The 11,847-nt window shown below is 59.4% G+C and overlaps 1 protein-coding gene across 1 annotated transcript in view; it reads left to right on the forward strand.

Moving 5' to 3' along the window:
* Positions 1–619: 619 nt before the first annotated feature.
* The window catches only part of LOC140453910 (E3 ubiquitin-protein ligase DCST1-like), a 16,297-nt gene continuing 5,069 nt past the window's right edge, over positions 620–11,847 (forward strand). Inside the window, exons 1-4 of the mRNA XM_072548766.1 lie at positions 620–694; positions 2,164–2,289; positions 5,334–5,408; positions 7,761–7,889. Coding sequence (XP_072404867.1) covers positions 2,205–2,289; positions 5,334–5,408; positions 7,761–7,889 — 289 coding nt within the window. The 5' untranslated portion in view covers positions 620–694; positions 2,164–2,204. The remainder of the gene's footprint in view (positions 695–2,163; positions 2,290–5,333; positions 5,409–7,760; positions 7,890–11,847) is intronic.

The raw sequence follows: 11,847 nt of genomic DNA on the forward strand, positions 1-11,847 counted from the left end.
GGACGAGAGAGAGAGAGAGGGGGGGAAGAGAGAGAGAAAAAGAGAGACAGAAAGAAGAGAAGAGAGAGAGAGAGGAGAGCAAAGGCGATGGAGAGTAAGGAGAGAGAGGAGGGGGCACCGAGGGGAGGAGAGGTGGAAGGTGATGGGGACGGCGAGCGGGGACGAGAGAGCCCAGGGAGGCGAGTGAGTGGGGAGGGGACAGGGAGCCGAGGGGAGAGACGGGGGAGTCGAGGGGAGAGACGGGGGAGTCGAGGGGAGAGACGGGGGAGCCGAGGGGAGAGGAGAGGGAGCCGAGGGGAGAGACGGGGGAGTCGAGGGGAGAGACGGGGGAGTCGAGGGGAGAGACGGGGGAGTCGAGGGGAGAGACGGGGGAGTCGAGGGGAGAGACGGGGGAGTCGAGGGGAGAGTCGGGGGAGTCCAGGGGAGAGTCAGGGGAATCCAGGGGAGAGACGGGGCAGTCGAGGGGAGAGGAGAGGTAGCCGAGGGGAGAGTCGGGGGAATCGAGGGGAGAGACGGGGGAGTCGAGGGGAGAGTCAGGGGAATCCAGGGGAGAGACGGGGGAGCCGAGGGGAGAGAGGAGAGAGCGGTGTGGAGAGGACAGATTACAGGGAGACTCAGAAGGAAAACAAAGCAACAGAAATTGTTGGAGAAAGGAAAAGCCACCGGAAGCGGAATGGGAAGATCCCACACACCAGTGAGTCGTCCTCTGAGGGAGTTTGGCTCATCGGGAACTGAATGGGACAGTGTAGAAAGGGGACCTTTGGCCCATTGGGGGCCACACCGACCCTCTGAAGGGCATCCCAACCAGACCCACCCCCCGACGCCTGCCACCCTGCACGTCCCCATGACCAATCCATCCTAACCTGTACATCCCTGGGGCACTATGGGACAATTTAGCATGGCCAATCCATCCTAACCTGTACATCCCTGGGGCACCATGGGACAATTTAGCATGGCCAATTCACCCTAACCTGCACATCCCTGGGCACTGCGGGACAATTTAGCATGGCCAATCCACCCTAACCTGCACATCCCTGGGGCACTATGGGACAATTTAGCATGGCCAATCCACCCTAACCTGTACATCCCTGGGGCACTATGGGACAATTTAGCATGGCCAATCCACCCTAACCTGCACATCCCTGGGGCACTACGGGACAATTTATCATGACCTCCCACGCTGTGACGCATCTGAGTAGGATGCGTCCTCCGGTAAATTTGGCTCCGGCTCTTTGCGGATGTGCCGAATTTCTTTAGCCTCCTGAGGCGTTGTGGATATTTCTTGACCGTTTCTCGTGGGGGAAGCTGGGTGTCCAGGATGTTGGGGTCACCCACTCTTCAGGCGACCTCTGGTGGCCTCTTGCCTTCATTACACCGGCCCCCCTATTTCCACAGAATGACCACAACTCCATTTGTTGACCGCTGGGAGAGCGCCGAGATAGGAAATCCAAACATGTTGGGATTAGGATTAGAGGTGTCGAGGTAAGTGCTCAGGAGGGTGTGGGTGGAATTAACCAGGTCAAGATGGAATGGGAAGCACCGGCCCTTGGGATATTGGTGAGGAGGAGGATCTGGTGTAGGACTGGGGTAGACAAAGTTCAAACTCACTCAACACCAATGGGAATGGGAATCCCATGGTAACAGTGAGAGAGAGTGAGGGCGAGAAACGTTGTTTGGAAATCCCCCATCACAAACGTGCAATCACCCAGTGACCAATACCCCCCCTCAAGGGGTATGGGGGCCACGGGAAAAATTATTGTACAAATGTTCAAGGATCCAAGAAAGGGTCGAAGGTTAAGTGCTGAGGGAGCGGGCGCTGTCGGAGGGTCAGTGCTGAGGGAGTGGGCGCTGTCGGAGGGTCAGCGCTGAGGGAGTGGGCGCTGTCGGAGGGTCAGCGCTGAGGGAGCGGGTGCTGTCGGAGGGTCAGTGCTGAGGGAGTGGGCACTGTCGGAGGGTCAGTGCTGAGGGAGTGGGCACTGTGGGAGGGTCAGTGCTGAGGGAGTGGGCACTGTGGGAGGGTCAGTGCTGAGGGAGTGGGTACTGTCGGAGGGTCAGTGCTGAGGGAGTGGGCACTGTCGGAGGGTCAGTGCTGAGGGTGAGGGACTTTGCGGAATTGGTTTGGTTTCACCTACAATTCTCTCTTGATCTTTTCTTTTCTCACAGCTGTCAAACGTCTCGTGAAATATTGCTGCCCTCCCTTTGTCATGCACTTCCTCTGGAGTGATCCCACACAATTCCGGATCTCGAAGTTTTTCCTCGGCTACGGAATGGGAGCGATACTTGGAATTGGTGAGTGGCTCTTAAAACACCGTCATCACCCACTCCCTCAGCACTGACCCTCCGACAGCGCCCACTCCCTCAGCACTGACCCTCTGACAGCACCCGCTCCCTCAGCACTGACCCTCCGACAGTGCCCACTCCCTCAGCACTGACCCTCCGACAATGCCCGCTCCCTCAGCACTGACCCTCCGACAGCACCCACTCCCTCAGCACTGACCCTCTGACAGTGCCCACTCCCTCAGCACTGACCGTCCGACAGTGCCCACTCCCTCAGCACTGACCCTCCGACAGTGAACACTCCCTCAGCACTGACCCTCCGACAGCGCCTTCTCCCTCAGCACTGACCCTCCGACACAGCCCCCTCCCTCAGCACTGACCCTCCGACAATGCCCGCTCCCTCAGCACTGACCCTCCGACAGTGCCCGGTCCCTCAGCACTGACCGTCCGACAGTGCCCACTCCCTCAGCACTGACCCTTCGACTGCGCCCACTCCCTCAGCACTTACCCTCTGACAATGCCCACTCCCTCAGCGCTGACCCTCTGACAGCACCCGCTCCCTCAGCACTGACCTTCCGACAGCGCCCACTCCCTCAGCACTGACCCTCCGACAATGCCCGCTCACTCAGCACTGACCCTCCGACTGCGCCCACTCCCTCAGCACTGACCCTCAGACAGCACCCACTCCCTCAGCACTGACCCTCCAACATTGCCCGCTCCCTAGCACTGACCATCCGACAGTGCCCACTCCCTCAGCACTGACTGTCCGACAGCGCCCACTCCCTCAGCACTGACCCTCCGACAGCGCCCGCTCCCTCAGCACTGACCCTCTGACAGCACCTGCTCCCTCAGCACTGACCCTCAGACAGCGCCCGCTCCCTCAGCACTGACCCTCCGACAGTGCCCACTCCCTCAGCACTGACCCTCCGACAGCACCCACACCCTCGGCACTGACCCTCCGATAGTGCCCACTCCCTCGGCACTGACCCTCTGACAGTGCCCACTCCCTCAGTACTGACCCTCTGACAGTGCCCACTCCCTCAGCACTGACCCTCTGACAATGCCCGCTCCCACAGCATTGACCCTCCGACAGTGCCCACTCCCACAGCACTGACCGTCCGACAGTGCCCACTCCCTCAGCACTGACCCTTCGACTGCGCCCACTCCCTCAGCACTGACCCTCCGACAGCACCCACTCCCTCAGCACTGACCCTCAGACAGCGCCCGCTCCCTCAGCACTGACCCTCAGACAGCGCCCGCTCCCTCAGCACTGACCCTCCGACAGTGCCCACTCCCTCAGCACTGACCCTCCAACACTGCCCGCTCCCTAGCACTGACCATCCGACAGTGCCCACTCCCTCAGCACTGACCGTCCGACAGTGCCCACTCCCTCAGCACTGACCCTTCGACTGCGCCCACTCCCTCAGCACTGACCCTCCGACAGTGCCCACTCCCTCAGCACTGACCCTCCAACACTGCCCGCTCCCTAGCACTGACCATCTGGCAGTGCCCACTCCCTCAGCACTGACCGTCCGACAGCGCCCTCTCCCTCAGCACTGACCCTCCGACAGCGCCCGCTCCCTCAGCACTGACCCTCCCACAGTGCCCTCTCCCTCAGCACTGACCCTCAGACAGCGCCCGCTCCCTCAGCACTGACCCTCAGACAGTGCCCACTCCCTCAGCACTGACCCTCCCACAGCACCCACTCCCTCAGCACTGACCCTCAGACAATGCCCACTCCCTCAGCACTGACCCTCCGACAGCACCCACTCCCTCAGCACTGACCCTCTGACAGTGCCCACTCCCTCAGCACTGACCGTCCGACAGTGCCCACTCCCTCAGCACTGACCCTCCGACAGTGCCCACTCCCTCAGTACTGACCCTCTGACAATGCCCGCTCCCTCAGCATTGACCCTCCGACAGTGCCCACTCCCTCAGCACTGACCCTTCGACTGCGCCCACTCCCTCAGCACTGACCCTCCGACAGCACCCGCTCCCTCAGCACTGACCCTCAGACAGCGCCCGCTCCCTCAGCACTGACCCTCCGACAGTGCCCACTCCCTCAGCACTGACCCTCCGACAGCACCTACACCCTCGGCACTGACCCTCCGACAGTGCCCACTCCCTCGGCACTGACCCTCTGACAGTGCCCACTCCCTCAGCACTGACCCTCCGACAGTGCCCACTCCCTCAGCACTAACCCTCCCACAGCGCCCGCTCCCTCAGCACTGACCCTCAGACAGTGCCCACTCCCTCAGCACTGACCCTCCCACAGCACCCACTCCCTCAGCACTGACCCTCAGACAATGGCCGCTCCCTCAGCACTAACCCTCCGACAGCACCCACTCCCTCAGCACTGACCCTCTGACAGTGCCCACTCCCTCAGCACTGACCGTCCGACAGTGCCCACTCCCTCAGCACTGACCCTCCGACAGTGCCCACTCCCTCAGTACTGACCCTCTGACAATGCCCGCTCCCTCAGCACTGACCCTCCGACAGTGCCCACTCCCTCAGCACTGACCGTCCGACAATGCCCACTCCCTCAGCACTGACCCTTCGACTGCACCCACTCCCTCAGCACTGACCCTCAGACAGCACCCACTCCCTTAGCACTGACCCTCCAACACTGCCCGCTCCCTAGCACTGACCATCCGACAGTGCCCACTCCCTCAGCACTGACCGTCCGACAGCGCCCACTCCCTCAGCACTGACCCTCCGACAGCGCCCGCTCCCTCAGCACTGACCCTCTGACAGCGCCCGCTCCCTCAGCACTGACCCTCCGACAGTGCCCACTCCCTCAGCACTGACCCTCCGACAGCACCCACACCCTCGGCACTGACCCTCAGACAGTGCCCACTCCCTCAGCACTGACCCTCCCACAGCGCCCACTCCCTCAGCACTGACCCTCCCACAGTACCCACCCCCTCAGCACTGACCCTCCGACGGCACCCACACCCTCGGCACTGACCCTCAGACAGTCCCTACTCCCTCAGCACTGACCCTCCCATCCTCTGTAGATGAGTGATGTAACGTTGATTTACAAATCTGTTTTTCAGTGTTTTATTTCATTATGGTGGACAAACTGGACCTTTATGAGGATCACAAACTCTATATCCTCTACGGAATGTCATGTGAGTCACATAGAGTCACCTTTACTCTGTATCTAACCCCGTACTGTCCCTGTCCCTGGGATGTGGGGGACAGTGTTGAGGGAGCTTTACTCTGTATCTAACCCCGTGCTGTCCCTGTCCCTGGGATGGGGGGGTCAGTGTAGAGGGAGCTTTACTCTGTATCTAACCCTGTGCTGTCCCTGTCCCTGGGATGGGGGGGACAGTGTAGAGGGAACTTTACTCTGTATCTAACTCTGTAATGTCCCTGTCCCTGGGATGGGGGGGACAGTGTAGAGGGAGCTTTACTCTGTATCTAACCCCGTGCTGTCCCTGTCCCTGGGATGGGGGGGACAGTGTAGAGGGAGCTTTACTCTGTATCTAACCCCGTGCTGTCCCTGTCCCTGGGATGGGGGGGGGACAGTGTAGAGGGAGCTTTACTCTGTATCTAACCCCGTGCTGTCCCTGTTCCTGGGATGGGGGAGGACAGTGTAGAGGGAGCTTTACTCTGTCTCTAACCCTGTGCTGTCCCTGTCCCTGGGATGGGGGGGTCAGTGTAGAGGGAGCTTTACTCTGTATCTATTCCCGTGCTGTCCCTGTACCTGGGATGGGGGGGGACAGTGTAGAGGAAGCTTTACTCTGTCTCTAACCCTGTACTGTCCTTGTCCCTGGGATGGGGGGGGACAGTATAGAGGAAGCTTTACTCTGTATCTAACCCCATGCTGTCCCTGTCCCTGGGATGGGGGGGGGACAGTGTAGAGGAAGCTTTACTCTGTCTCTAACCCTGTACTGTCCTTGTCCCTGGGATGGGGGGGTCAGTGTAGAGGGAGCTTTACTCTGTATCTATTCCCGTGCTGTCCCTGTCCCTGGGATGGGGGTAATTAATTCCAAATTGTTCCCTAAAATGTTGACAGTGACTGTGTGTCTGTGCCTGGAGTCTGACTTTGTCTTTTAACTAATGGTTCCGGTGCGATACACTGCCCTGTTTTTGATTTCCGTCCCCCTGGTTGTGAAACGCAAGTGAACCGGGGATGGTTTTTTGCGTGTCGGTTTTGACGCCCTCACCTCCCTGACCGTTTGCCAAAGGAGCACAGTTTGATCTCCAGGGTTTCCCAGGAACACCGTGACCCCCCCCAACAGCCTGTCCCACCATCACCAAGGCACACGTCAGGAGGGTTGATCGACTCCTTCCCAGTTGCCCTGGACCGGGCAGCAGCTCCAACAAACTTTGAGTACAGGAGTTGGGGACGTCATGTTGGGGTTGTACAGGACATTGGTGAGGCCTCGTCTGGAGCACTGTGTCCAGTTCTGGTCGCCCGGTTACAGGAAGGAGATTATTAAACTGGAGAGGGTTCGGAAGAGATTTACCAGCACTTGGCCCAAATCCTACTCACATCCCCATCCCGATGCCTTTTAAATGCTGTCATTGTACCAGCCTCCAGCACTTCCTCTGGCAGCTCATTCCATACACGTACCACCCTCTGTGTGAAAGAGTTGTCCCTCAGGTCCCTTTCCCCTCCCACCCTAAACCTCTGCCCCTCTAGTTCTGGACCACCACCCCCCCCCTCCCCCCCGCCCCCCCCACCCCAGGGAAAAGACCTTGGAGAAAGTGAGGGCTGCAGATGCTAGAGACCAGAGCTGAAAGGTGCGGTGCTGGAAAAACGCAGCAGGCCAGGCAGCGTCCGAGGAGCAGGAGGATCGACGTTTCGGGCATGAGCCCTTCTTCAGGAGTGAGGCTGGTGTGCCAAGCGGGCTGAGATAAAGGGTAGAGGGGGGGGAGGGAATTTGGGGCGGAGATAGGCCAGAGAGGGGGGTAGGGGCGGAGAGGTCAGGAAGAACATTGCAGGTCAAGAGGGCGGTGCTGAATCTGGGGGTTGGGACTGAGATAAGGGGGAACGAGGAAGCTGGAGAAATCTGCATTCATCCCTTATCTATTTACCCTATCCATGATTTTATAAACCTCTATAAGGTCACCCCCTCAGCCTCCGACGCTCCAGGGAAAACAGCCCCAGCCTGTTCAGCCTCTCCCTGTAGCTCAAACCCTCCAACATCCTTGTCAATCTTTTCTGAACCCTTTCAAGTTTCACAACACCTTTCCGATAGGAAGGAGACCAGAATTGCACGCAATATTCCAACAGTGGCCTAACCAATGTCCTGTACAGCCGCAACATGACCCTCCCACCTCCTGTACTCAATACTCTGACCAATAAAGGAAAGCATACCAAACGCCTTCTTCACTATCCTATTGACCTGTGACTCCACTTTCAAGGAGCTATGAACCTGCACTCCAAGGTCTCACTGCTCAGCAACATTTGTTGTGTGTGTGTAATGCTGAGCTGGTGTTCATTGGGTATTCTGACCCTCTCTCCCTTCCAGGTGTGATGGGTCTGGGTTGGAGTCTCTCAGTCTATTATCGCTGTGCCACCTTGGTGATGGTGCCAAATCTACTGGGTGGCATGGGCCGTGGGGTCCTCCTGATGTTACTGATGGCCATTGTTATGGACGGTAAGTGCTGAGGGAGCGGGGCGCTGTTGGAGGGTCAGTGCTGAGGGAGTGGGTGCTGTCGGAGGGTCAGTACTGAGGGAGTGGGCGCTGTCAGAGGGTCAGTGCTGAGGGAGTGGGCGCTGTGGAAGGGTCAGTGCTGAGGGAGTGGGCGCTGTTGGAGGGTCAGTGCTGAGGGAGCGGGCGCTGTCGGAGGGTCAGCGCTGAGGGAGCGGGCGCTGTCGGAGGGTCAGTGCTGAGGGAATGGGTGCTGTGGGAGGGTCAGTGCTGAGGGAGTGGGCGCTGTCGGAGGGTCAGTGCTGAGGGAGTGGGTGCTGTCGGATGGTCAGTGCTGAGGGAGCGGGCACTGTTGGAGGGTCAGGGCTGAGGGAGTGGGCACTGTCAGAGGGTCAGTGCTGAGGGAGTGGGCGCTGTCAGAGGGTCAGTGCTGAGGGATGGGGACTGTCTGAGGGTCAGTGCTGAGGGAGTGGGCACTGTCAGAGGGTCAGTGCTGAGGGAGTGGGCACTGTCGGAGGGTCAGTGCTGAGGGAGTGGGCGCTGTCAGAGGGTCAATGCTGAGGGACGTGGGCGCTGTCGGAGGGTCAGTGCTGAGGGAGTGGGCACTGAGGGAGGGTCAGTGCTGAGGGAGGGGGCACTGTCGGAGGTTCAGTGCTGAGGGAGTGGGCACTGTGGGAGGGTCAGTGCAGAGGGAGAGGGCACTGTCGGAGGTTCAGTGCTGAGGGAGTGGGCAGTGTGGGAGGGTCAGTGCTGAGGGAGTGGGCAGTGTGGGAGGGTCAGTGCTGAGGGAGAGGGCACTGTCGGAGGGTCAGTGCTGAGGGAGTGGGTGCTGTGGGAGGGTCAGTGCTAAGGGAGAGGGCACTGTCGGAGGGTCAGTGCTGAGGGAGTGGGCGCTGTCTGAGGGTCAGTGCTGAGGGACCGGGCGCTGTCAGAGGGTCAGTGCTGAGGGAGTGGGCGCTGTCGGAGGGTCAGTGCTGAGGGAGCGGGCGCTGTCAGAGGGTCAGTGCTGAGGGAGTGGGTGCTGTCGGAGGGTCAGTGCTGAGGGAGCGGGCGCTGTCGGAGGGTCAGTGCTGAGGGAGTGGGTACAGTCGGAGGGTCAGTGCTGAGGGAGCGGGCGCTGTCGGAGGGTCAGTGCTGAGGGAGTGGGCGCTGTCTTAGGGTCAGTGCTGAGGGAGCGGGCGCTGTCGGAGGGTCAGTGCTGAGGGAGTGGGTGCTGTCGGAGGGTCAGTGCTGAGGGAGTGGGTGCTGTCGGAGGGTCAGTGCTGAGGGAGTGGGTGCTGTCGGAGGGTCAGTGCTGAGGGAGCGGGCGCTGTTGGAGGGTCAGGGCTGAGGGAGCGGGCGTTGTTGGAGGGTCAGTGCTGAGGGAGGGGGCGCTGTCGAAGGGTCAGTGCTGAGGGAGTGGGCACTGTCGGAGGGTCAGTGCTGAGGGAGCGGGTGCTGTCGGAGGGTCAGTGCTGAGGGAGCGGGCGCTGTCGGAGGGTCAGTGCTGAGGGAGCGGGCGCTGTTGGAGGGTCAGTGCTGAGGGAGCGGGCGCTGTCGGAGGGTCAGTGCTGAGGGAGCGGGTGCTGTCGGAGGGTCAGTGCTGAGGGAGCGGGCGCTGTTGGAGGGTCAGTGCTGAGGGAGCGGACGCTGTCGGAGGGTCAGTGCTGAGGGAGTGGGTGCTGTCGGAGGGTCAGTGCTGAGGGAGTGGGTGCTGTCGGAGGGTCAGTGCTGAGGGAGTGGGTACAGTCGGAGGGTCAGTGCTGAGGGAGCAGGCGCTGTTGGAGGGTCAGTGCTGAGGGAGCGGGCGCTGTCGGAGGGTCAGTGCTGAGGGAGCGGGTGCTGTCGGAGGGTCAGTGCTGAGGGAGCGGGCGCTGTTGGAGGGTCAGTGCTGAGGGAGCGGGCGCTGTCGGAGGGTCAGTGCTGAGGGAGTGGGTACAGTCGGAGGGTCAGTGCTGAGGGAGTGGGTGCTGTCGGAGGGTCAGTGCTGAGGGAGTGGGTACAGTCGGAGGGTCAGTGCTGAGGGAGCGGGCGCTGTCAGAGGGTCAGTGCTGAGGGAGTGGGCGCTGTCAGAGGGTCAGTGCTGAGGGAGTGGGTACAGTCGGAGGGTCAGTGCTGAGGGAGCGGGCGCTGTCAGAGGGTCAGTGCTGAGGGAGTGGGCGCTGTCAGAGGGTCAGTGCTGAGGGAGTGGGCGCTGTCAGAGGGTCAGTGCTGAGGGAGTGGGCGCTGTCAGAGGGTCAGTGCTGAGGGAGTGGGCGCTGTCAGAGGGTCAGTGCTGAGGGAGTGGGTGCTGTCAGAGGGTCAGTGCTGAGGGAGTGGGTGCTGTCAGAGGGTCAGTGCTGAGGGAGTGGGCGCTGTCAGAGGGTCAGTGCTGAGGGAGTGGGCGCTGTGGTGACTGGTGGTCAGTCTGGGCAGGCAGTGTTTGAATATGTCGGGGGGAGTGTGTGTGTGTGTGTGTGTTTGGGGGGGGGAGGGGGGAGTGTGTTTGTGGGGTGGGGGGTTTGTGTGTGTGTGGGGTGGGGGGTTTGTGTGTGTGTGGAGGGGGGAGTGTGTGTGTGTGTGGGGAGGGGGGAGTGTGTGTGTGTGTGTGGGGAGGGGGAGTGTGTGTGTGTGTGTGAGGAGGGGGAGTATGTGTATGTTTGTGGGGAGGGGAAGTGTGTGTGTGTGTGTATGAGTGTTTGTGAGTGTGGCTGTGTCTGAGTGTGTGTGAAAGTGTTTGTGAGGGTGTGTGAGTGTGTGTGTGTGTGTGAGTGTGTGTGAGTGTGTGTGTTTGTGAGTGTGTATGTGTGTGAGTGTGTATGTCTGTGTGTATGTGTGTGAGTGTATGTGTATATGTGTATATGTGTATGTGTGAGTGTGTGTGTGAGGGTGTGGGTGTCTGTGAGTGTGTGACTGTGTGTGTCTGTGTGTGTGAGTGAGTGAGTATGTGTGTGGGTGTATGTGAGTGTGTGTGTGCACGTGGGTGTGAGCGCGTGCGTCTGTCTGTGTCTGTGAGTGAGTGTGTGTGTGAGAGAGTGTGAATGTGTGTGTGTTTGTGAGTGCGTGTGTGCGAGGGTATGTGTGTGAGAGTGTGTGTGTGCAAGTGTGTGTGTCTGTGTCTGTGTGAGTGTGAGTGTGTGTGTTTGTGAGTGTTTGTCTGTGAGTGTATGTGTGCGTGTGCGAGAGAGTGTGTGTCTGTGTGTGAGTGTGCGTGTGTGAGAGTGTGTGTGTGGGTGTGTGTGTGGGGGGGGGGAGAGGGGAGTGTGTGAGAGAGTGTGTGTGTGAGTGTGAGTGTGGGTGTGTATGTATGTGTGTGTGTCTGTGTGTGAGTGTATGTGTGAGTGAGTATGCGAGAGTGTGTGTGTGAGAGGGTTTGTGAGTGTGTGAGTGAGGGTGTGAGTGTGTTTTGTGTGTATGAGTGTGTGTGAGTGAGTGTGGCTGTGTCTGAGTGTGTGTGAGAGTGTGTGTGAGAGTGTTTGTGAGTGAGTGTATGTGAGGGTGCGTGTGTGCCTTTGAGTGTGTGTGTGTTGGTGAGTGTGTATGTGTGTGAGTGTGTGTGTAAGTGTGTGTGTGAGTGTGTGTGTGTGTGAATGTGTGTGTGAGTGTGTGTGTCTGTGTGTGTGTATGTGTACGTCTGTGTGTGTATGTGTCTGTGTGTGTATATGTGTGTGAGTGTATGTGCGTGTGAGTGTGTGTGTGTGAATGTATGTGTATGTCTGTGTGTGTGTTATTGTGATTGTGTGTGTGAGTGTGTGTGTCTGTGTGTGTGAGTGTGAGTGTGTGTGTGAATGTATGAGTATGTCTGTGTGTGTGTTATTGTGATTGTGTGTGTGACTGTGTGTGTCTGTGTGTGTGAGTGAGTGAGTATGTGTGTGGGTGTATGTGAGTGTGTGTGTGCACGTGGGTGTGAGCGCGTGCGTCTGTCTGTGTCTGTGAGTGAGTGTGTGTGTGAGAGAGTGTGAATGTGTGTGTGTTTGTGAGTGCGTGTGTGCGAGGGTATGTGTGT

The sequence above is a fragment of the Chiloscyllium punctatum genome, chromosome 28, assembly GCF_047496795.1.
Source record: "Chiloscyllium punctatum isolate Juve2018m chromosome 28, sChiPun1.3, whole genome shotgun sequence".
Taxonomy (NCBI): domain Eukaryota; kingdom Metazoa; phylum Chordata; class Chondrichthyes; order Orectolobiformes; family Hemiscylliidae; genus Chiloscyllium; species Chiloscyllium punctatum.